The 20,248-nt window shown below is 67.2% G+C and overlaps 1 protein-coding gene across 1 annotated transcript in view; it reads left to right on the plus strand.

Moving 5' to 3' along the window:
- Positions 1–20,248, plus strand: part of MEGF6 (multiple EGF like domains 6) — an 87,481-nt gene that overhangs the window by 56,997 nt on the left and 10,236 nt on the right. The window contains 21 exon segments of the mRNA XM_019461174.2: positions 1,379–1,392; positions 1,394–1,502; positions 8,308–8,433; positions 9,572–9,622; positions 9,625–9,693; positions 10,657–10,664; positions 10,666–10,780; positions 10,897–10,944; positions 10,947–11,033; positions 11,433–11,449; positions 11,451–11,553; positions 11,879–12,001; positions 12,486–12,599; positions 12,602–12,661; positions 12,820–12,933; positions 12,936–12,950; positions 13,539–13,667; positions 15,058–15,186; positions 15,886–16,020; positions 16,105–16,239; positions 19,874–19,999. Of these exon segments, the coding sequence (XP_019316719.2) occupies positions 1,379–1,392; positions 1,394–1,502; positions 8,308–8,433; positions 9,572–9,622; positions 9,625–9,693; positions 10,657–10,664; positions 10,666–10,780; positions 10,897–10,944; positions 10,947–11,033; positions 11,433–11,449; positions 11,451–11,553; positions 11,879–12,001; positions 12,486–12,599; positions 12,602–12,661; positions 12,820–12,933; positions 12,936–12,950; positions 13,539–13,667; positions 15,058–15,186; positions 15,886–16,020; positions 16,105–16,239; positions 19,874–19,999 (1,827 nt within the window).

The following is a 20,248-nucleotide window of genomic DNA, read 5'->3' on the forward strand; positions in this document are numbered from 1 at the left end:
TTTGCATAACCTGGTGGGCAGGCTCTGGGGTGGCCGGGAGGAGCCTGGCCCCCGTGTGCTGCCTTCGGCGCCCTTCAGAAGTGGGCTCACGTGGCTGGCATTTTAGGGTCGGAGCACCGAAGGTGGGCATTTTCACGGGAACTGGAGGGTGCAGTCGTGGCTTGTACGTGCTTGAGTGAAGCGTCTGTGTGTCTGTCTCCTTGCTTCTGTGGTTAGGGGAGCTGGCTGCTCAGCTGGTGAGGCTGCGTCTGAAAAGTGTGGACTGGCCCGCGGCCCAGGCGTGGGCTCCCGTCCCCGTGCCCGGGACGCTGGGGATGCTCCGTGTCTGCAGCGGCTTCCCGCCTCGGTCTCCGTGTCTCCCAGGCAGTTGCGTCCTTCCTGGCCCTAGCCTCGCACGCAGGTGTCCCGGGCAGCCTGTTCTGACGCCCCCAGTCGCTGCCCAGCCTCCCCTCGAGCTCAGCTTGGTGGACGGAAGCTTGGAGGGAGGGGATGAGAGGCGAGGGCAGCCCCAACCTTCTCCACACCTCTGCATTCCTGCAGAAGGAGGCGTGACCCTCCTGGGGTGCATGGGCACAGGTGTCCTGCCCTGGTGGTCGGTGGTCTCAGATGGGAGGTGTTCTCCCAGAAGCGGAGTGCCAGGGACCTCCACTGGGTCCTGTGCTGGGGTTGTTGCTGGTGGTCTCCTGTCCCCCTGGCATTGGGAGCCCCCCGGGGACCCCAGACAGGTCCCGCGTTCGTTTCCTGGGAACAAAACGGACACAACAGTAGACGTTGGTTCTCTCGCTGTTCTGGAGGCTGGGAGTCCAGCATCAAGGTCACGGCAGGGCCACGCTCCCTCTGAGACCTCCTGTCCTTGACGTGTCCCCCAGCCTCTCGTGGCTCCCATTGTCCCTCGGCTTGTGGCCACCTCGCTCTAACCTGTGCTTCCCCGTGTGTCTCTTGTCAGGACCCCAGTCGCAGGATCCAGGGCCCCCCTCGCCCCGTGCGGTCTTGCCTGGATCCCTAACCACTTGCATTCGCATCTTATTTGCGGACAAGGTCACGTTCCGAGGCTCCGGATGGATGTGAATTTGGGGGGGCATCTAGTCCCTCTACCCCCTGCCCTCCCTTGGGCTTTTTGTCCCCCAAAGCCTGGGCAAGGGCACCTCACGAGTTACCGTTTTTTTCCTTTGGGGCCCGTGGGCCCCAGAGGAGCGGCGGGCACTGGCTGGCACCGTCCCGGGTATTTCTGGATTTGGACTTTGGAAGCGCACTCCACTCCCCCACCGCTCCCCCTGCCCCGCCCAGTCCCCTCTGCAGCCACCGAGTTTCCTCAGTGAGGGGCCCCGACCCCGGGTGGCTGCTGGCTGTTAACCCTTGGCCTTGTGTCCCCGCGCAGATGTGGATGAGTGCCAGGTTGCACAATGGCGGCTGCCAGCACAGCTGTGTGAACACGCCAGGCTCCTACGTCTGTGAGTGCAAGCCCGGATTCCGGCTCCACGCGGACGGCAGGACCTGTTTGGGTAAGCGCCCTGCGGCTCCGGGAGCGGCCGGCCCACCCACTTGCTGGGCGCGCCCGCCAGGACAGGGGCTGGGGTCCCTGTACTCAGGGACTGAGAGACCCTCTGGGGCTGTGTGCTCAGTAGCAGCTCTTAGGGCGTCTCCGTCCTGCTGAGTGTGCAGCTCCTGGGGGAGGGAAAGGAGGAGTCTCAAGGACCTGGCTCCCCCTGCTGAGGCTGGGCCCTGGGACGCTGAAGCCCCGTTCCCGGGGCGCCTCTGTGCACCTGGGGAGGAGCCCCTGGGCCCCGATACTGTGGAGCGCCCTCTCTGCAGAAGCCGCAGTGATGGGGACCAACCTCGGGGGCGACTTGGGTGCTTGCTGGGTGTCAGGGGAGGCCTGGTGAGGGCGGGGGCGGGTGTGAGACTGCTCTGGGGCGGGTGGGCTGGGGTTCCCGGGCCCAGGTCCCCCCGTCCCAGCCTTGGGGAGCGTAGGGGGTTGGGCCGTGGCGGGGGGAGGGGTAGCCAAGAAGCAGGGTCCTGACTCTCATTTCCTCAGCATGTTCTTTTCCTGTGGGGAGTAGGCTTGATGGAGTGCCTGGTGTCCCTGTGAGCGTGGAGGGCTACTGGGGGGAGGGGACAGAGCCAGGCTCCCACTGAGGTGGAGGCTGGAGGGGCCGGAGGCAGGTCTGGGGTCTGGCGGCCAGCGCTCACTCCCCACCCTCCTGTGCCCCTCTCCTGGCTGGCTCTGGACGCAGGGGCCGAGGGCACAGGGCTGCTGTGTCTGGGAGGCCACGGGATGGTCGTTCTTGGGGGGGGGGCTGGGGGCCGGACACCCCTTCTCTCACCCCGGAGACCCAGAGCGGGCCCGGCAAGTTCCCATCGGCCCCATCCCCGCCTGCCTTACTGCTATGTGGCAGGGCGGCCTGCCAGCCCCTGGGGGGCCCTCCCGGCACTCAGGGCGCATACTCACATGTCCGGGCGCTGCTCCGTGAAGCTTCTCTGGGTCGGGAAGTGGAAACAGATGTGGGAAGTGTTGTAATGTGCTTCCAGACAAATCTGACTAGGGTGCAGTCTCCAGCTGCTGCCCCCCGGCGCCAGGGGGACGGGGCTTCTGGGAGTCTGCTGGTTCACCCCGGCCCCCCGACGTCTCTCCTCACCCTTCCTCTGGGCCGGGTTCTCCCTGGAGAAGGGTGTCCTGGGGGTTGGTCCGGGGTGGGCCGGGGTGGGCCGGGCCTGGTGGGTGCCCACTGCCCCCTCCCTGTCGCGGGCTCCCCTGCAAGGGGCCTGGGGCTGGGACCCACCTCCCCAGTCTCTCTAGTCCCCCGTGTGTGCTGATCGTGGCCTTCAGTGAGGTGCTGGGTGGTGGTGATGCGGTGGGCAGCATGCAAAGGGAGGGGGGCCTTCACGGCTGTGGAGGGACAGGCCGTGGCCTTGAGACTGGCCTCACGCTGTTGGCTGCGGGAAGTTCAGGTGGGGCACCCCTCAGCCTTGCCCTGGCCCCCAGCCCACCCCCTCGCTGCGCTGGAGCTGTTCCCAGGAGCCTTTCCCAGGAGTCGCCTCTGCTCCAGGCCCCAGAAGTCTTGATTTGTGACATTTGCTTATTTAAGGGTCCTCTCGGGTCTGATGCCGGGCTCCTGGGCGTGGTCTGCACAGCCCGACCCGGGGCTGCTGGGACCTCTCAGCCCTGCCCGGCTGCCCCTCACACTGCCCACCAGGCGGGGCAGGTGCACTCCATACCCAGGTGGCGGCCAGCCCTCTCCCTGTTGGTGCCGCCCCTGGGTGCTCCCCGTAGCCGGAGTGGCTCCTTTCTTAGCAGGCATACGGCCTCTCGCGCTTTCTCTTTCTTTGGACTGCAGTCGCCGGCGGGAAAATGCGCGCACTGTGTCCCGCTTACCTGCACACACCGGGCTGTTTTGGGTGAATTCTGGGACCTGTGGATCCCAGGTGGATACCTGGGAGTCTGGGAGCTGACGGGTTGACGGGCCGGTCCCCCACGTCCCCCACGGTGCCTGGGATTGGTGCAGGATTGTCAGACTTGGTCCACTGGGAGCTGCCTTTCCTGGGGAGGCCCGGGCTTTGCTGAGAAACTTCCAGAGTGGACAGGCATCTCCAGGGGGCTTCTTCACAGGCAGAGTGGGAAGTGTTCGTTCTAGGGGCACCTCTCCCTTCTTGCTACTGTGCCCCTTTTGGTTGCCAAGGGACCTGCCCAGGTGCGGTGGTGGCCTTGGGTGGGTGGGCAGGCTGGCCAAGCATCTGACATCGTGGATGGGTGGCTTCCAGGTGGGGCTCGGGTGGAGGGCACCACTGGACCCTCTGAGGGGCTCTGAGTTGGGGGGGGGGGCGCTGGACTTCTTGCCACTGAGAAGTTGTGGGGCCCTGCCCCGTCTCCTCTGGGGCTCCCGGGGAGGAGCTGGGCCTTGTCTGAGGTTTACAGGGCGCCTTCTGAGCCCAGACCACCCTAGGGCTGTAGCACAGGATTATGGGAAGCATCAGAATAGGACCCCACACCCCCACCCTGTGCAGCTATGGGACAGGCTGCACAGCTGGAGCACAGCTGCTCTGGAACCCCTCTCCTGGGCCCTGCTGGGATCCTCTGCTGGGGGAGGGGTGCTGGGAGCTCTCCTGGGACTTTGCAGGCTGGCAGGAGACAGCCCCAGGCACCCGCTCCCATCCAGCAGCTGGGAGTAAGAGTTCTAGAGATGCTGGGGGGGGGGGGGGTGGTGGGGGGAGGGCGGGTAGAGAAGACGCCCACAGGGATATGGCCATCTTTCCTGTGTGCTGGCATCTCTTGGGGTGTTCCACGTCACGGGGCCCTGAGGGACGTGGGAAGTCCTCAAGGGAGGCACACTGGAGAGGGGAGCCTTGAAACACACAAGGGGGGCCTTGAAACCCTTGAGGAACTTGCCTCCGAGGCAGGGAGAGGGCAGGAAATCCCTCCCTCTCAGAAGTTCTGACGGAAACAAAACACAGAAAGGTTTCAGTTCTTAAAGATGAGAATTTGCCAGAAGGATTTTGCCAGCAGCCTGAGGCCCCTGAGCACTCAGCCTGGCCCCAAGGGAAGCAGCAGTAGCCGGGCATCTTGGGGCCCTCCATCTCTGGGCTGCCCTCCTGGGTGTGTCCCCCGGGCTCTGAGGTGGGAAGAAAGAGCAGGGCAGGGCCCAGTGCTAGTGCACCCTGAGTGTCACCCTCAGGTCATAGAGCAGGCCTCTTGCCTTTTCCAACTTGGGGCAGCAGGGCCTGGGAGTGCCTTGGTCAGGTGACGTGTTCAGGAAGGCCATTCTCGCTTTTCTGTGACATCTTGACGAGGGCCCAGCTGCTGGGTGGTTTAACACTTGGCACTGGGAAACCCGCCTCCTCTGTAGGGCTGGGCACTCTGAGCCAGCAGGACACCTGCCCAGTGGTCCCTTTTGGACCTTGGACGTGGAACTTCCCCACTCCCCCGCAGCAAGCGATATACAGCACAGGGTCCATTTGAGGGACCATGACCTCACTGGCTCAACTAGTACGGGGTCCGTCTGTGTGATAACCCCCCCCCCCCCCCCCCCGGTCCTCTGCCCTTGGCCTTTTGGACTACTCACCCCCCACCCACACCAGCCCTCGCACTCCCCACCCTCCTTCACCCGTGTCCCAACGCCCTGACCCGGGTTCCTTCCCCTAGGAGTCACACGGGCCCTGTGGTGCCCACGGTGTGGGGGAGGGTCTCCCCAGCCCTGTGTTTCCTCGGGCCTCTGCCGGCCGTGCCCCGTAGTCTCGGGGCTGTCCTTTCCCCACCAGGCCTGGATCCCTCAGGGAGGGAGCAGCGAGGGCTGCTCAGAGGGGAGGCCCCCTGCCCCCCAGGAGGCCCCGTTGGCAGAAAGTGGGGCTGGCGCCAGAGCCACAGGAAGCGGGAAGGTAGAGGGCTCTAGGCTCATTTCCACGCCTCCCTGCAAAGCTCCCTTGCGGCTCCGGGCGTGCTCTCCGGTGCCTCCCAAACCCAAAACAGGCCACCGTTGCAAGAAAGCAGTGTGCCTTCCTGGCCCTGCGGGGCCCCTGGGTCTCAGTGGGGTGGTGGGAAGGGCTTCCCCGCCCCTGAGCCTCCCCAGGAGAGTCCTGGCTTTGGCCGAGCCCAGGGCCCCAGAAGGGCAGCTGCCGGCGCTCGGGAGCGACGGGACGGTCACACTCGAACCCCGGGGGCTGGGAGCGGTGGCCACAGGCCCTGGGCCAACAGGGAAGCAAGGGCGCAAAGACGGGGTGGTGCGGTGGGGAGGGTCGGCAAGTGTGGGCGTCGCAGAATGGAGCGTGGGGCCAGGCATGGGGCCGGGTGGCCTGGGCTGTGCGAACAGTGGCGGATGCACCCCCAGGGGCTGCGGCAGAGCCCGGGTTCACCCCGAGGTGGGCGGCGCGGGGCGGGCAGGCCCTGGCGCCCTGCTCGTGGCTGTCCCTCTCCTGCTGGAACTTGGGAGCTGGCCGGTGGGTGTGCGGTCTGTGATGGGGCAGGTCCGGCCCCTGGCACGTGGGTGGTGGCGGCCCCTGCTGGCGGAAGGCGGCAGTGCAGCCCCACCCTGAGATCCTGCTGGGGGGGGGGGGGGGTGCGGGGCAGAAGTCCCCCAGCAGGTACCTCGGTGGGTGTCTCCAGGAGCTGCGGTGCATTTTCTCACGGTTCTGGAGGCGGGCACTTGCTGCTCACGCTGCCGGCCAGTGGGTTCCCGCCTTCCTGGCGGCCTCGCCGTGTCCTGTGGCGGAGGGAGAGACAGAGAGAATCTCGCATCTCTTCTTACGGGGGGGGCAAGATTTCTGTTGGATCGGGGCCACGCCCTGTGACCTCATGTAACCTTGTCCAATTTGCTGGCATATAATTTTTCATAGTATTCCCTGATAATTGTTTGTATCTCTGAGGGATTGGTTGTAATCATTCCATTTTCATTCATGATTTTATCTATTTGGGTCATCTCCCTTTTCTTTTTGATCATGTAACCTTAATTATCTCCACGAAATCTCTGCCTCCAAAGGGAGTCACCCTGGGGGTTAAATTTTAGGGGCACGCGTGTCGATTCAGAGGAACGGAAACATCAATCCCGTCAGGGGCGGCAGGGCCCGCTAACCTCCTGTTTTCTGACCGGTTCTTGGCTCTGCTTCGGGTCTGAGCACGGTCCTGATCTGTGGGGCCGCGCAGGCTGGGGCATGGGTTCCACGGCCGGGTCTCAGTGTGACCTTCACCACCAGCTCCGGGCACCGGCCGTGCCGAAGCAGGCCCGTCCCTGAGCTGCACGGCCCCGTGTCTGAGAAAAACCCGCCTCCTCCAGCGTTCTGGGCCTCCGTGGCACAGGGTGTGCCTGAGGCCGCTGGGCTTGGCTCCCTCGTGCACACAGCTTGGGAGCACCCGGAAACCTTAGCACTGTGTAGCCGGGCAGCGGGAGTCAGGTTCCGGAGGCCAGGAGGCCCCCGCGGCGAGCCCCAGCTCCCTCTGCCAAGCCCACCTGCTGGGGATTTGTCCCCTGGCTCACTTGGTGGGGGGGGGGGGGGGGCCAGTGCCAGGTCATCCCCGGACTCGTCCTGGGGGCTCTGCCTGTCAGGGGGTCTCCTTTCCACCCCTGCCACAGCCCCCTGGGCCCTCCTTGTGCCGTGGTACCAGTCCTGTGGGCCGCCCTGCCCTGGGCTCCAAGACCCTGTCTCTGTGCACCTGTCCCACCTGCCAGGAAGGCCTTCTGGCTCCTGTTATGAGTCCCAAGTAGGGAGAGGGCTGGGAGGTGTGCACACAGAGAGCCCAGGAACCGGGCTGGGTCAGGTCATGCTTGGAAACCTCTGGGTGGTGCCGGTGGCTCAGTCAGTCATAGTGGCTCAGGTGTGGCAGGCAGGGCCGTGGGGGGTCAGTGCAGAGTAAGGTGGCTGGGTGGGGGAGGGGCTTAAGGGCTGACGGACATCAGACAGCGCTGCCATGCAGGCCTTGGTCTGGCCCAGGTCCCACATCACTGCCACTCCTCGGTGCATGTGCAGGCAGGTGCTGCCAGGGGACCGAGCCCTCACTGCCACCCTGGTGTCCTCCCATAGGCTCACTTCCCTAGTGCCGGTTTGGGCCTGATGGGACCCTGGGCAGGGGCTCCCCAGCCGTATGCCTCACGGGAGGAAGTCGGGTCTCTCACGAGGGCGGTGTTCTGGATTTTTCAAGCACACTGCTCCTGGCAGACAGCGTGGTCCTGGCGTCCTCGGAGCCCTGAGGCCAGGCGCCCGGTCTGTGGGGATGCCGTGTCCCGCTCCCCCATGCCGCCAGGCCTGCCGCTCCCCCTCCCACAGGCGATGAAAAACGGCCCGGGGTGGGCAGGGGGTGTGCGGGTCCGACTGGGGCTGTGGGCCAGGCCTGTGGCTGTACTGGCCACCCGGCCCCTGGCCTGACCGACAGGATAGTGGAAGTGTCCTGGGTCTCCACCACCCACAGCCGGCCCACCGCCTCCTCCAGGGAGCCTCCCAGTCTGCTTGGCCTCTGAGCCCCGAACACCCGGGCTCTCAGCGGGGCCCAGTGGTTTGCACTGCGGGCTGGATGGCGCTGGGTAGGTCTGCAGTCCCTGTTTGCACCCAGTCCCCAAACAGGCTGGGGATGTGGAGCCAGAAACAGACCCGCGTCCCGGGCACCCTGTGTATGGACTGAGGAGCAGAGCCAGGCCCGTGAACACCGCAGGAACAGTGTTGCCCTCTCACCGTCCCTGCTTCCGGAACACAGAGCAGAGGAGGGTCCTGGGGGCTCCCTGGAGGAGGCGGTCACGTGATATCCCTGCTCTGCGCCTGATGAGGGTAGGCCCCTCAGCCGGGTCACCCTCCTGGGCTGACCTGGGCTCCTGTCTGTGTGTCCCCCAGCCATCAACTCTTGTGCCCTGGGGAATGGCGGCTGCCAGCACGAGTGTGTCCAGCTCACGGTGACCCAGCACCGCTGCCAGTGCCGCCCCGACTTCCAGCTCCAGGAGGACGGGAAACGCTGTGTCCGTGAGTGTGCCGCCAGCCCTCGGGAGAGAGGCTGGACCCCACCGGGGCTCCCATAACCCATAGAGCCACCCGGGGACCCGAAGCCCGAGCCCAGGCGGGTGCAGGGGCAGATGCTGGGGGGCTGGGCTGGAAGGGGGCCTCAGCGGAGGCGACGAGGCATCGTCCAGCCCCTGGTGGGCACTGGAGAGAAGCCCCTCAGGCTGTGCTCTGGGAGCATGGGGGAGGGAGTCCCTTAGGCTGTGCTCTGGGAGCATGGGGGAGGGAGTCCCTTAGGCTGTGCTCTGGGAGCATTGAGGAGGGAGCCCCTCGGCTGTGCTCTGGGAGCATTGAGGAGGGAGTCCCTTAGGCTGTGCTCTGGGAGCATGGGGGAGGGAGTCCCTTAGGCTGTGCTCTGGGAGCACGGAGGAGGGAGCCCCTAGGCTGTGCTCTGGGAGCACTGAGGCAGGGGCCCCCTAGGCTGTGTTCTGGAGCACTGAGAAGGAAGTCCCTTAGGCTGTGCTCTGGGAGCACGGAGGAGGGAGCCCCTAGGCTGTGCTCTGGGAGCATTGAGGAGGGAGCCCCTAGGCTGTGCTCTGGGATCGTGCATCTGTTGGGAGCAGGAAGGCCAGGACGGGGCACGTTGGGGACGACGGGAAGGGCATCTGTGTGTTGGCCCTGGGCTTTGTGTGGGCAGGTGGGACCCAGGCCCCGGCCCTCGGGTGGAAGAGGTGGACAGGGCGCCACCTGGCATCTCGCCCTGGGGTCTCAGGGCTGCCTGCCACGGGGAGAGGAGCCTCCCCGATGGAGGTGGTGGGGGCAGGCCCGGGCCCCAGGATGTGGAAACTGGGGGGGCGGGGCTCTGGGACGGGGCAGGTACTGCGAGAGCGCAACCCCCACTTGGCCTCCTGGGTCCCAGGCCAGGAGTGAGGGTGGGTCTGAGAGGCCGAGCAGCGGGGGCACAGCGGCATGGGGTCGCAGGGCTGGGGGGCAGCTCGGCTCCCACTAGAAGGCTCAGGAGGAGCTGGCCGGCACCCAGTCTTCTCTGGAGTCTTCTCGGGGGTGTCTCGGGGGCTCCCGCATCTGTGAGAGGGAGCCCCCCCCCCGCCCCCAGCCTGGTGCCCTGGGGGAGCTCACGAGAGGCCCGGGACTGTCACTGCAGGGAGAAACCCGTGCGCGGACCGGAACGGCGGCTGCGCTCACACGTGCCAGGTGCGCCGGGGCTCGCCCACTGTGAATGCCACGCGGGCTTCCTGCTGGGGGCGGACCGCAGGTCCTGCGAAGGTACGATGCCCCACCCCGGGGTGAGCCAGCCTCTGCACCCCACCTCGTGCGGGGGATGGGCGGGGACAGGGACACGCTGAGGCAGAAGCAGGTGGGAGACCTCGGGTTGTGTTCTTAGTCCTTGTTTTATTTTTTAAATGTTCTATTGATTCTGGGGGAGAGAGGAGACTGAGAGCGGGGAGGGGCAGAGAGAGGGAGAGAGAGTCCGAAGCAGGCTCCAGGCTCCAGGCTCCACGCTGCAGCACAGAGCCGACGTGGGGCTCGATCCACAAACCGTGAGCTCCTGACCTGAGCTGAGATCAAGAGTGAGATGTTTAACCGACTGAGCCAGCCAGGCGCCCCTTGTGTTTTTATTTTTTAAATAGTTCCCATATTAGCTAAGTAGTACACGGTCGTCAGGGAAACAGAAGAGAGATCACGAAGAGAAAGGGAGGGAGATCACCCGAGCCCGGGTGGCGTCTCCGAGGCTGGCTTTCTGGATGTCTCCACGGTTGTTTGTTGGGCCGGCGCCCTCGGAATCGTCCTCGGTCCCCGGTCCCAGGTCCCAGATGAAGCTGTCCTTCGTCCCTGGCTGCAGGGGTGTGTGCTGAGTGGCCTGGGGCGTCCATTACCCCATCACAGGAGTTTGGGGCGTGCCCCCTCCTCCCCGTGCACACGGCTCTGGGGACGGGTCTGTGCGTGTCCCCCTGTAACCCTCAGGGTGAGTCTGTGAGGTGATGCGGTGTGTCCAGGGCAGGCGGCGAGCTTTTCCCCGGGCGTCCGAGAGACGTGCCCCCCATGGCACCAACACCAGGACCCGGTGTCTCGGGCGTCATCGCCCTGCCGCTCTGTGTGCGGGCGTCTCAGCAGGACATGGGGCTGAGGGGCCCCTTCACCCCAAGGCTCCCCCCCTCCCACACACACTGGGGGCTGTGCATCCCAGGCCGGCAGCCCAGGGGCCTCCTCCTCGATCTTTCCATCCAGATGTGGACCGAATGTGCCACAGGGCAGGCGCGGTGTGCCCACGGCTGCCTCAACACCCGGGGGTCCTATAAGTGCGTGTGCCACCCCGGCTACGAGCTGGGCGCTGATGGCCGACAGTGCTACCGTGAGTAGACGGTGGGCGGGCATCGGCCTCAGGTGTGGAGGGGCCTGGGGGGCTGCAGGGGGTCAGGGAGGACCGTGTCACCAGACCCCCATCCCCGGTGGCGGGTGTCACTGCAGGGATCGAGATGGAGATCGTGAACAGCTGTGAGGCCGGCAACGGGGGCTGCTCCACGGCTGCAGCCACAGCAGCGCGGGGCCCCTGTGCAGCTGCCCCCGTGGCTACGAGCTGGACCAGGACCAGAAGACGTGCATCGGTGCGCGGGCTCCCCGCACACGCCCCCGGTCTGCGCACTGCTGGCTGCCGTGACTCGGCATGCCCCCGTGCCCCCCTCCGTCCTGCTCGCTCTGCCCCGGGCCGGGGGTGGTGGCCGAGGGCGGGCCTGGGAAAGGCGGTACCGGGCGCCCTCGGCCCCCATCCGCTCGGTCACTTGGTTAAGCGCCCCCCTGCCCCCCGTGCCGCCAGGTGGACTCCTCACCCCCCCTGCGGCCCCCAGTCTGGCCCCCACAGCCGGCGGGGTGGCCCTGGGGCCGGGGCACGTGTCCCGTGTGTGTGTGTGCGCGCGCAGCGCAAGGCCGGGGAGGTGCGTGGGTGCGTGTGACCGCGTGCAGGGGTGCGTGCAGGCGGTGCCAGCGGCCCTGTGTGCGCCCCGCAGACGTGGACGACTGTGCGGGACTCGCCGTGCTGTCAGCAGGTCTGCAGCAACAGCCCCGGTGGGTACGAGTGTGGCTGCTACGCCGGCTACCGGCTCAGCGCCGACGGCTGCGGCTGCGAGGGTGAGCCGGGGGCCGCTGGGGGCCCGGGGCGGGACCGGGGGGACCCCCCAAGGGGGACCCGGGTTCGGCTGCCCTGCCTGCCGCCCCCACCCCCGGCCAGCCGCGTCCCGCTCCCGGGCTGCGCACCCCCGCCTGCTCCTGGCCCGGCCTCCTCCCCCCCGGGCGGGCGTCCGCTGTCCCCCTGACGCCGGAGGTGGGGGGACGGCTGTGGCGCAGTCATCCTCTGTCACGCATGCCCCTGACCTCAGTCCGGTGGGCGGAGCCGGGGGTGGGCGGACCCCCAGGCCCCCCGGGACAGGCCCAGCAGCCCCGGGTTTGCCCGCAGACGTGGACGAGTGCGCGTCCGGCCGCGGCGGCTGTGAACACCACTGCACCAACCTGGCCGGCTCCTTCCAGTGCTCCTGCGAGGCCGGCTTCCGGCTGGACGAGGACCGTCGAGGCTGTGCCCGTGAGTCCCTGCCTGTCACCGCAGGGACCCTGCCTTCTAGGCACCTGTCCCTTATGCCCCCCAGGTCCCCCCGTCTCCGTCCTGGCCAGGTAGAGCCCACCTCAGTCCTGCCTCTGGCTGTGGACAAGCTGGGGGCAGCGGTGTCGGGGAAGGGGCTGGTCAGACAGGCCTCCGCCAGGGCAGGGGTTTGCCCAGGGGTCCGGGGTGGTCCAGTTCCTGTCCTGCCCCCGGTGAGAGAGGGACCGAGGACGGTGTCCAAGGGAAGAGACCGCCCCTGCTGCCCCGCCCCCCCACCCCCGCTGCCCCCTGCTGCACCTGGTCAGGAGTACAGCTGGGACGTCCCCTTGCCATCGAGCTGAGGCGGGGTGCAGCAGGGGCTATAGGTGGGGCCCCAGGGGGTGGGAGCTGCCTCTGGGCACTGAGGGGCGGGGGAATCCGGGACGGGAGTGTGGCAGGGGCTAAGGGGCTTTTGTGCCCCCGCCAGCCCTGGAGGTACCTGAGGCAGACCTGGACGGCCAGCTGCCCTTCGTGCGGCCCCTCCCACACGTCGCGGTGCTCCAGGACGAGCTGCCCCACCTCTTCCAAGATGACTACGTGGGGCCCAGGAGGAGGCAGCAGCGGTGGAGGCCCGGGGCGAGCACACACTGCTGGAGAAGTTCGGTGCGGGCGGGCCCAGCCGTGGGGGCTCTGCTGTCGGGGACGGCGGCCCAGCCGCCACCCGCCCTGGGGTCTCGTTTGCACAGTGTGGTGGTGGTGGGGGGTGCTGAGCCTGGCCGGACCACGTGGGCCCTGACCTCTCTCTGCCGGTCTGCCCCCAGTGTGCCTGGACGCCTCCTTCGGCCAGGACTGCAGTCTCACCTGTGATGACTGCAGGAACGGGGCCACCTGCCTCCCGGGCCTGGACGGCTGTGACTGCCCTGAGGGCTGGACCGGCTCATCTGCAACGAGAGTGAGGCCTCGGGGGCGGGGGTCCTGCGGGCAGCCACCCTGGGCCGGGGGAGGGGGGTTGGTCCCCGGGGCCTACCCGTTGCCGCGTTCCCTCCAGGTGCAGCGTCCAGCCAGGCGCTGCTCTAGGTGCCGGGGGCCCTCGGGGACTGGCAGGGGCAAGCGGGGCGGCAGCCCAGGCGGCAGGGGGTCTGACGGGGTGCCGCCGGTGGGCGGGACCAGCCACGACCCAGGCCGTACAGCGAGTTGGTACTGGAAGTGCCTCTGAGACCTGTTGTCCCAGCCCCCACCCAGTGACCAGCCCCCCTCAGGCGCCCGTGGGTGGGCGGTCTCGGGGCCGTGGTGACTGTCCCCGAGGGTTTGCCTGCTGAGAGCACCGCAGAGGAGGTGCACGTACTGGGGTTTAGAGGGAGGGAGTGTGGTGATCGATTAGTGATGTCTGCCGTGTGTCGTGGCCGGGCCTGGGGCACAGGTGCTTCTGAACTGGGGGGGCTCACACCCCGGGAGGCACCTCGGTGTCTCCAGAGGGGCTCCTGGGGCCACAGCGCTTCTGCAGCCGGTGACCCTGGTGCGTTGCTCTCACCGCCTGCAGCTTGTCCCCCAGACACATTTGGGAGGAACTGTAGCTCGTCCTGCAGCTGTCAGAACGGGGGGACCTGCCACCCCGTGACGGGGGCCTGCCGCTGCCCCCCTGGCGTCTCTGGAGCCCACTGTGAGGACGGTGGGTGCAGCCCTCCTGGGGTGGGGGGGGGGTGGGACACGGCCTCCCAGCTGGCCTCCCGGCTTTCTCTTGGCCACCTGCCTCCTGCGGGAGTGGGGAGTGGGGAAGGTGGCCGTGTGGATGCGAGCTTTGCCTGGGGCCCAACTAGAGCTGATGGTGAAGACTTGGCGGGAAAACAGCCCTTTCAGAATGGGTTCCCCTGGAAGATAGTGAGCTGTCCATTCCTGGAAGCATTCAAGCAGACTCCTGGTGGCTTAGTGGGATTTGCACGAGGGAACGTGCCTGGGCCCATCATTGCATGGGACGACCCTAACGTTCTTCCTAACTGCGAAGCATCAACATTTTTGAAGGAATTCGAGAGTCTATATAAATAAGCTTCCAAAAACACTTTGCCTTTAAGTCTGCAGGCCTTTAAAATTCTGCCTCTTTTGCCACAGAACGTAGCTAGTGCATGAACTTCCTGCCTTACTAAGGGGGTAGTTTTAGTCACTGGAAGCCATCCCTGGGGCTTTGCCCCCCCCCTCCCCCCCCCCCCCCCCCCCCCCGCCCACTCTAGGCTTCAGGGCGTGTGTGGGCCCTGAACAGACCCACGGGGCTCCTGGCACGTGAACGGCTCGCATTGTTGTGCTTTTGCTTGTGGCGTGGTGTGGCGTGGTTCCCCAGAGACCTGGGCCTCTGCTGGGGTCCTGTGGGGAGAGTGCACCAGTCCTGGGAGAGGCTGGCAGGCCAGTCCTCGGGCGGGAGGGCTCTGCGGCCCCCGCATAAGTTTCCTGGACTCCGGGCGCTCCAGGGCCCGGGGCTGCATCCCTCTAGCCTCTGCCTCCGTCTTCCATCTCCAGCTTTCCTCTCCTTTCCCTTTTAAGGACACTCAGGGGATCAGGCCACTTGGATAACCAAGGGGGGTTCTCACCTGCAGATCCTGGGGATTTAGACAGCCGGTTGGGGCTGTGTGTCCCTCCTTCCCTGAGGGCCAGAGGTTAGGCTACGTGACCACCGAGGGACGGAAGTCAGGATGCTGTAGATGTGGATGGGGCATAGGAGATCGGGGGAGTCTCTGTGTATCCCACGCATATGCTGAAGAATGTCCTTGGCTTTGCACCCCGGGCCATCCTCCAGGCCACAGATGCTGGGGAGACAGGCCAGCCAGGGCAGATGGCCATATGTATGGCTCATCTTGTGTCTGCCCTGTCCTCATGGTGCCCTTGCCTGCCCCCCGGGCCCCTCCCTGTCTGGGGTGCAGAGTCCTCTGACTGCTGGTGGCACCAGAGCCCTGTGCCCCAGTGGCCCGGGCCACTCCTGGCTCCTATGCTAGGCACTGGGGCCCCCGGGAGCATCTCCACGGCCTGAGGACATGTCTAGGGGGTCACTCAGCAGGCCCTGCCTCCCCTAGGCTGCCCCAAGGGCTTCTACGGCAAGCAGTGTCACAAGAAGTGCCACTGTGCCAATCGTGGCCGGTGCCACCGCCTCTACGGGGCCTGCCTCTGCGACCCGGGGCTCTACGGCCGTTTCTGCCACCTGGGTGAGTCCCCCGCCCTGGCTGCCTGCGCCCAAGGGGACGGCCGAGGGCTCCTTCTGTGCCTTGCTGCCCGTGCTGAGGCTTGGGTGAGGCGTCACCACCTGCAGATGACGATGCCGGGCTGGCGAGGCCCCCCCGGCTGGGATGTGGGGTCCGCCCCCGGGGCTGTGGGCTCAGAGCCTCGTCCTCTGAACTGCGCTGGCCTTCAGGGTGTCTCGCGTTACCTCCCGGCCCCACCCGGGCTAGTGGGTGGGCTGGCTTCCCTCTGAACGGGGCACGGGCTCACCTTGGCTTTTGGGGTTCCCTGGCAGCCAGGGGGAGTCCTGAGTCCCCAGCGGGGCCACCCCTCCCTGGTGGGCCAGTGGAGCAAAGGTGGGTGACGATGAGCCGACCTCACCTGGGAGATCTCCACGTTCCCCTGTAGAAGGATCATTTAAAGGGGAGGAACCGGGAGTCCGAGGGTCTCCCGGCTGGGAAGTGGTGGGACCCAGGGCACGCGCCCACACTCTGCCGAGACCGTCTCTCATCTATAGAACAGGCACGTGGGTCGCAGCCCCCTGGGACACCAGCGTCTGGGAGGGCAGGACCGCCCTGCGCGGCTCCCGGGGACACGTGTCAGTGAGGGGGAGCTGGAGAGCTGCGACCCAGGAGGGGCTGGCCCGTGCAGGCGGCCAGGCTCTCACGTGGGCTCTGTGGCTGCAGCCTGTCCTCCGTGGGCCTTCGGGCCGGGCTGCTCGGAGGAGTGTCAGTGCGAACAGCGGAACGCGCTTGCGTGCGACCGGAGAGACGGCAGCTGTTCCTGCAAAGCGGGCTTCAGGGGCGAGCGGTGTCAGGACGGTGAGTGCAGGGGGTGCGGAGGGGTGGGGGGAAGGGCCCCAGCCTGGCTGACCCTGCAGGCCCCTCTCTCCTTGCCCCCTGCAGAGTGCGAGGCAGGCTTCTTTGGGCCCGGGTGCCTGCAGGCATGTGCCTGCCCTCAGGGCGTGGCCTGTGACCCCGTCAGCGGCCAGTGTGGGAAGCGGTGTCCCGCCGGCTACTGGGGGAAGGACTGTTACCAAGGTCAGTGGCCAGCCCGGGGGGCGCCCGGGGTCGGGTGGGGTGGGGGTCACCTGCCTGCGCCGGGCACCGGGCCCCAGAAGTGACGGGAGCAGGAGGTGGAGTGAAGCCGCCAGCCTGGCCCCGGTGGCACTTGAACCTGCCGTGGCCCCGCCCTGGTCATGCAGGGGTGACTCGGCACTGGTCTGCTGGTCCCGGTGCACCTGTCAGGGCTGCTGGGGCAGGAGTAAGTCTGTGCTCGGGGCCTGGCCCAGGGAAGGGGTCTGCCCCTCCACTGGTCAGCTAGAACGTGCTCAGTGTGCTGGGGGCTCCATCCCGGTGGGTCTGAGCCTGTGGGACCCGGGGCAGCTCTGTCCTGGTGGGTCTGAGCCTGTGGGACCCGGGGCAGCTCCGTCCCGGTGGGTCTGAGCCTGTGGGACCCGGGGCAGCTCCGTCCCGGTGGGTCTGAGCCTGTGGGACCCGGGGCAGCTCCGTCCTGGTGGGTCTGAGCCTGTGGGACCCGGGGCAGCTCCGTCCCGGTGGGTCTGAGCCTGTGGGACCCGGGGCAGCTCCGTCCTGGTGGGTCTGAGTCTGGGGGACCTGGGGCAGCCCTGTCCCAGTGGGTCTGAGTGTGGGACCTGGGACAGCTCCGTCCTGGTGGGTCTGAGTCTGGGGGACCCGGGGCAGCTCCGTCCCGGTGGGTCTGAGTCTGGGGGACCCGGGGCAGCTCTGTCCCGGTGGGTCTGAGCCTGTGGGACCCGGGGCAGCTCCGTCCCGGTGGGTCTGAGTCTGGGGGACCTGGGGCAGCCCTGTCCCAGTGGGTCTGAGTGTGGGACCTGGGACAGCTCCGTCCTGGTGGGTCTGAGTCTGGGGGACCCGGGGCAGCTCCGTCCCGGTGGGTCTGAGTCTGGGGGACCCGAGGCAGCTCTGTCCCGGTGGGTCTGAGCCTGTGGGACCCGGGGCAGCTCCGTCCCGGTGGGTCTGAGTCTGGGGGACCTGGGGCAGCCCTGTCCCAGTGGGTCTGAGTGTGGGACCTGGGACAGCTCCGTCCTGGTGGGTCTGAGCCTGTGGGACCCGGGGCAGCTCCGTCCCGGTGGGTCTGAGTCTGGGGGACCCGGGGCAGCTCTGTCCTGGTGGGTCTGAGCCTGTGGGACCGGGGGCAGCTCCATCCCAGTGGGTCTGAGTCTGGGGGACCCAGAGCAGCTCTGTCCTAGTGGATCTGAGTCTGGGGGACCCGGGGCAGCTCCGTCCTGGTGGGTCTGAGTCTGGGGGACCCGGGGCAGCTCCATCCCAGTGGGTCTGAGTGTGGGACCCGGGGGAGCTCTGTCCTGGTGGGTCTGAGTCTGGGGGACCCGGGGCAGCTCCGTCCCAGTGGGTCTGAGTGTGGGACCTGGGGGAGCTCCGTCCTGGTGGGTCTGAGTCTGGGGGACCCGGGGCAGCTCCGTCCCAGTGGGTCTGAGTGTGGGACCCGGGGCAGCTCTGTCCTGGTGGGTCTGAGTCTGGGGGACCCGGGGCAGCTCCATCCCAGTGGGTCTGAGTGTGGGACCTGGGGCAGCTCCGTCCTGGTGGGTCTGAGTCTGGGGGACCCGGGGCAGCTCCCTCACCGTGGGTCTGAGTGCGGGACCCTGGCAGCTGCTCCTGCAGGGGCGACTTGAAGCACAGGGTTGGGCTGGAAGTGCGGCGTGGCGAGTGACAGAAGGCCCCCCGCACGGCTGCCCTGGCCACGCGGTGAAGGACATGGGCAGAGCGGTGGGCGAGGCTGGAGGCCCCTCTGGTGCTCACACGCCGCAGGCAGATGAGGAGGAAGAAAGCCCCCCGCGTGGGTCCTGGGGCTGCCCAGCCCTACTCATGGGGTGTGGACAAGTGGGGACCTTCCAGAGCACACGGTGTGAGCACTGTTTGCACCTGTTGGCCCAAGTGGATGGGAACTGCCCGGACTGAGCGGTCCACTGGTGTGAGCATTCTTTGAGGTTGGGGCGGGGGGGACTGGCTGGCTCGAGCTCCCCCTAGTCTTGGCCTGTCCCGTCCCGAGAACAAGGAGGGGATTGGAGGCCACTACCCAGCCTGAGATGAGTCAGTGTCTCCCCGTGCACCAGGCCAGGTCCCTCTAGAGGGGTGGTCCTGGAGGCCAAGGTGATGATCTCGCAGAGCTCTCGGGTCCCAGGGGTCCAGGAGGAGCGTGTGGGGGGCTGGGAACCCAGCCTGGACCCCCAACCCCCTGTGCACCCCAAGGGGCTCCGCGGTCTCTGGAGGTCTTTAGTAGCTGCACACATCTGCTCTCCTGTCCTCCAAGCCCCGGCAGAGCTCAGCGAGTCACAGACTTGCCTTGGGAACCCCCGACTCTTCTCTCTGCCTCCCCCCACCCCACCGGACACTCACGGGAGTGCTTGTGAGCACAGCACACACTTGGGCAGCTGCCCCAGGGAGGGGCAGGAGGTCTCTCCAGAAACCGTCAGCTGGAGCCCTTCTCTGCTGGGTTTCCTTGTTTCTTTCCCTTTTCTCTTTGATAGTTTCCTGCACCCTAAGGATGCAGCACAGGAAATGCCATGCATATTTTTTTGGGAGTGATGGGCTCCCCACTCCTGTCGGGTCTGGAGAGATTTACCACCCCAAATGCGTGTCTGCCGGGCCCCCTGAGGCCCCACGGGACAGCTTCAGCTGGTGCCGTCACCGGCCTCCGTCCCCTGGTCCCCACTGCGCGGCTGCCCGTGTGCGCCTCCGGTCCTGCTCAGGTGCCCTTGCCCCGGGGGCGGGGGGAGGCGGGGTGCGCGCCCTGCCCAGGACGGGCCCTCAGGACAAGGGTCCGCAGATGTGTCCTCAGTCCCAGAGCCCCCTCCAGGGACTCCACCCACCCCTCCGACACTCTGCCCCAGGGCAGGGTGCTTGCTCCCCATTCCCCCAAGGGCGCTTTTTGATTCCTTGGGCGCGGAGCTCGGCCCCACAGCCCATCCCCTCCAGGGGCTGCGCCCTCCTTCCTGGACCTGCCAGAGCTTTCCTGTGGCAAGGGGCAGAGCTGCAGGGGGGCCCAGGGCTACTGTGGGGTGTGGGGGGAGGCCGTGCCCAGGCTGGTCGGAGGCTTAGGGCGCCCTGGGCTCTGCGTGTTCTCTCGGGGAGGGCGCAGAGGCTCCCAGCACCTGCACCCACAGAGCCTGCCGTCTTCGCCCCTCAGCAGGCTCTCTCTCCCTGGTCTTGGCTCTTCCCCCAGGGTCTTGCTGCCCCTCTGTTGGGCAGAGGAGGAGGGGGCCCCAGGACTCTGGGAGGCCCCCCCCACCCTCCTAATGTGTCTGGCTCCACGGTAGCCCCCATCCTGCGTGGAAAGGGCCACAGGGCGGGGTAAAGTGGTGTGTGTAGAACCCTGCCTCACCCCAGCCCGTACTCTTTGGGGATCTGAGGCAGGGGGCCACGCCTGTCCTGGGCTTCCTGGCTGGCGGGGAGCGGGGAGGAAGGAGGGCAGAACTGCCTCCGGCTCCAGTGTGCTTGGGAGCCCGCAGAGTCCTCCCTGCGCCCCCTGCCCCCAGCAGGCCCCTCCCTGCCGGCATGCTCCGCGCCCTGCCTGTTCCTATGACCACCATGGTCACCCAGGGGACTCTGGCTGTGCCCAGCAGCCCCACTGGGGTAGGGGGTTGCTGAGGCCCCACCTACCTGTTCCTTCCTGCAGAGTGCCCGGAGGGGACGTTCGGTGTGAACTGCTCGGGCTCCTGCTCCTGTGGTGGGGCACCCTGCGACCGGGTCACGGGGCAATGCCAGTGCCCTCCAGGGAGGACTGGGGACGATTGTGGGGCAGGTGAGTGGTAGCAGTGTCCTGAGATCCCCTCCCCACTGCGCTGCACAAGGCTGGGTGGTCCCCAGCCCGGACCGTGTTTGGGGACCCCCAGCCCCAACTGCATTTGGGGACCCCCCAGCCCCCGCCCTGGAGGCCTGCAGACCCCGGCCCATCCTCAGCAGCTGAGACCCACGCTGAATCACGCTTGGGTCTGGGGGTGGGGACCGAGCTGACCTACGTGCACCAGGAGCCCGTCAGCCACGGCGACGG

The sequence above is a fragment of the Panthera pardus genome, unplaced genomic scaffold, assembly GCF_024362965.1.
Source record: "Panthera pardus isolate Hobbes unplaced genomic scaffold, ASM2436296v1 HiC_scaffold_11, whole genome shotgun sequence".
NCBI classification, from domain to species: domain Eukaryota; kingdom Metazoa; phylum Chordata; class Mammalia; order Carnivora; family Felidae; genus Panthera; species Panthera pardus.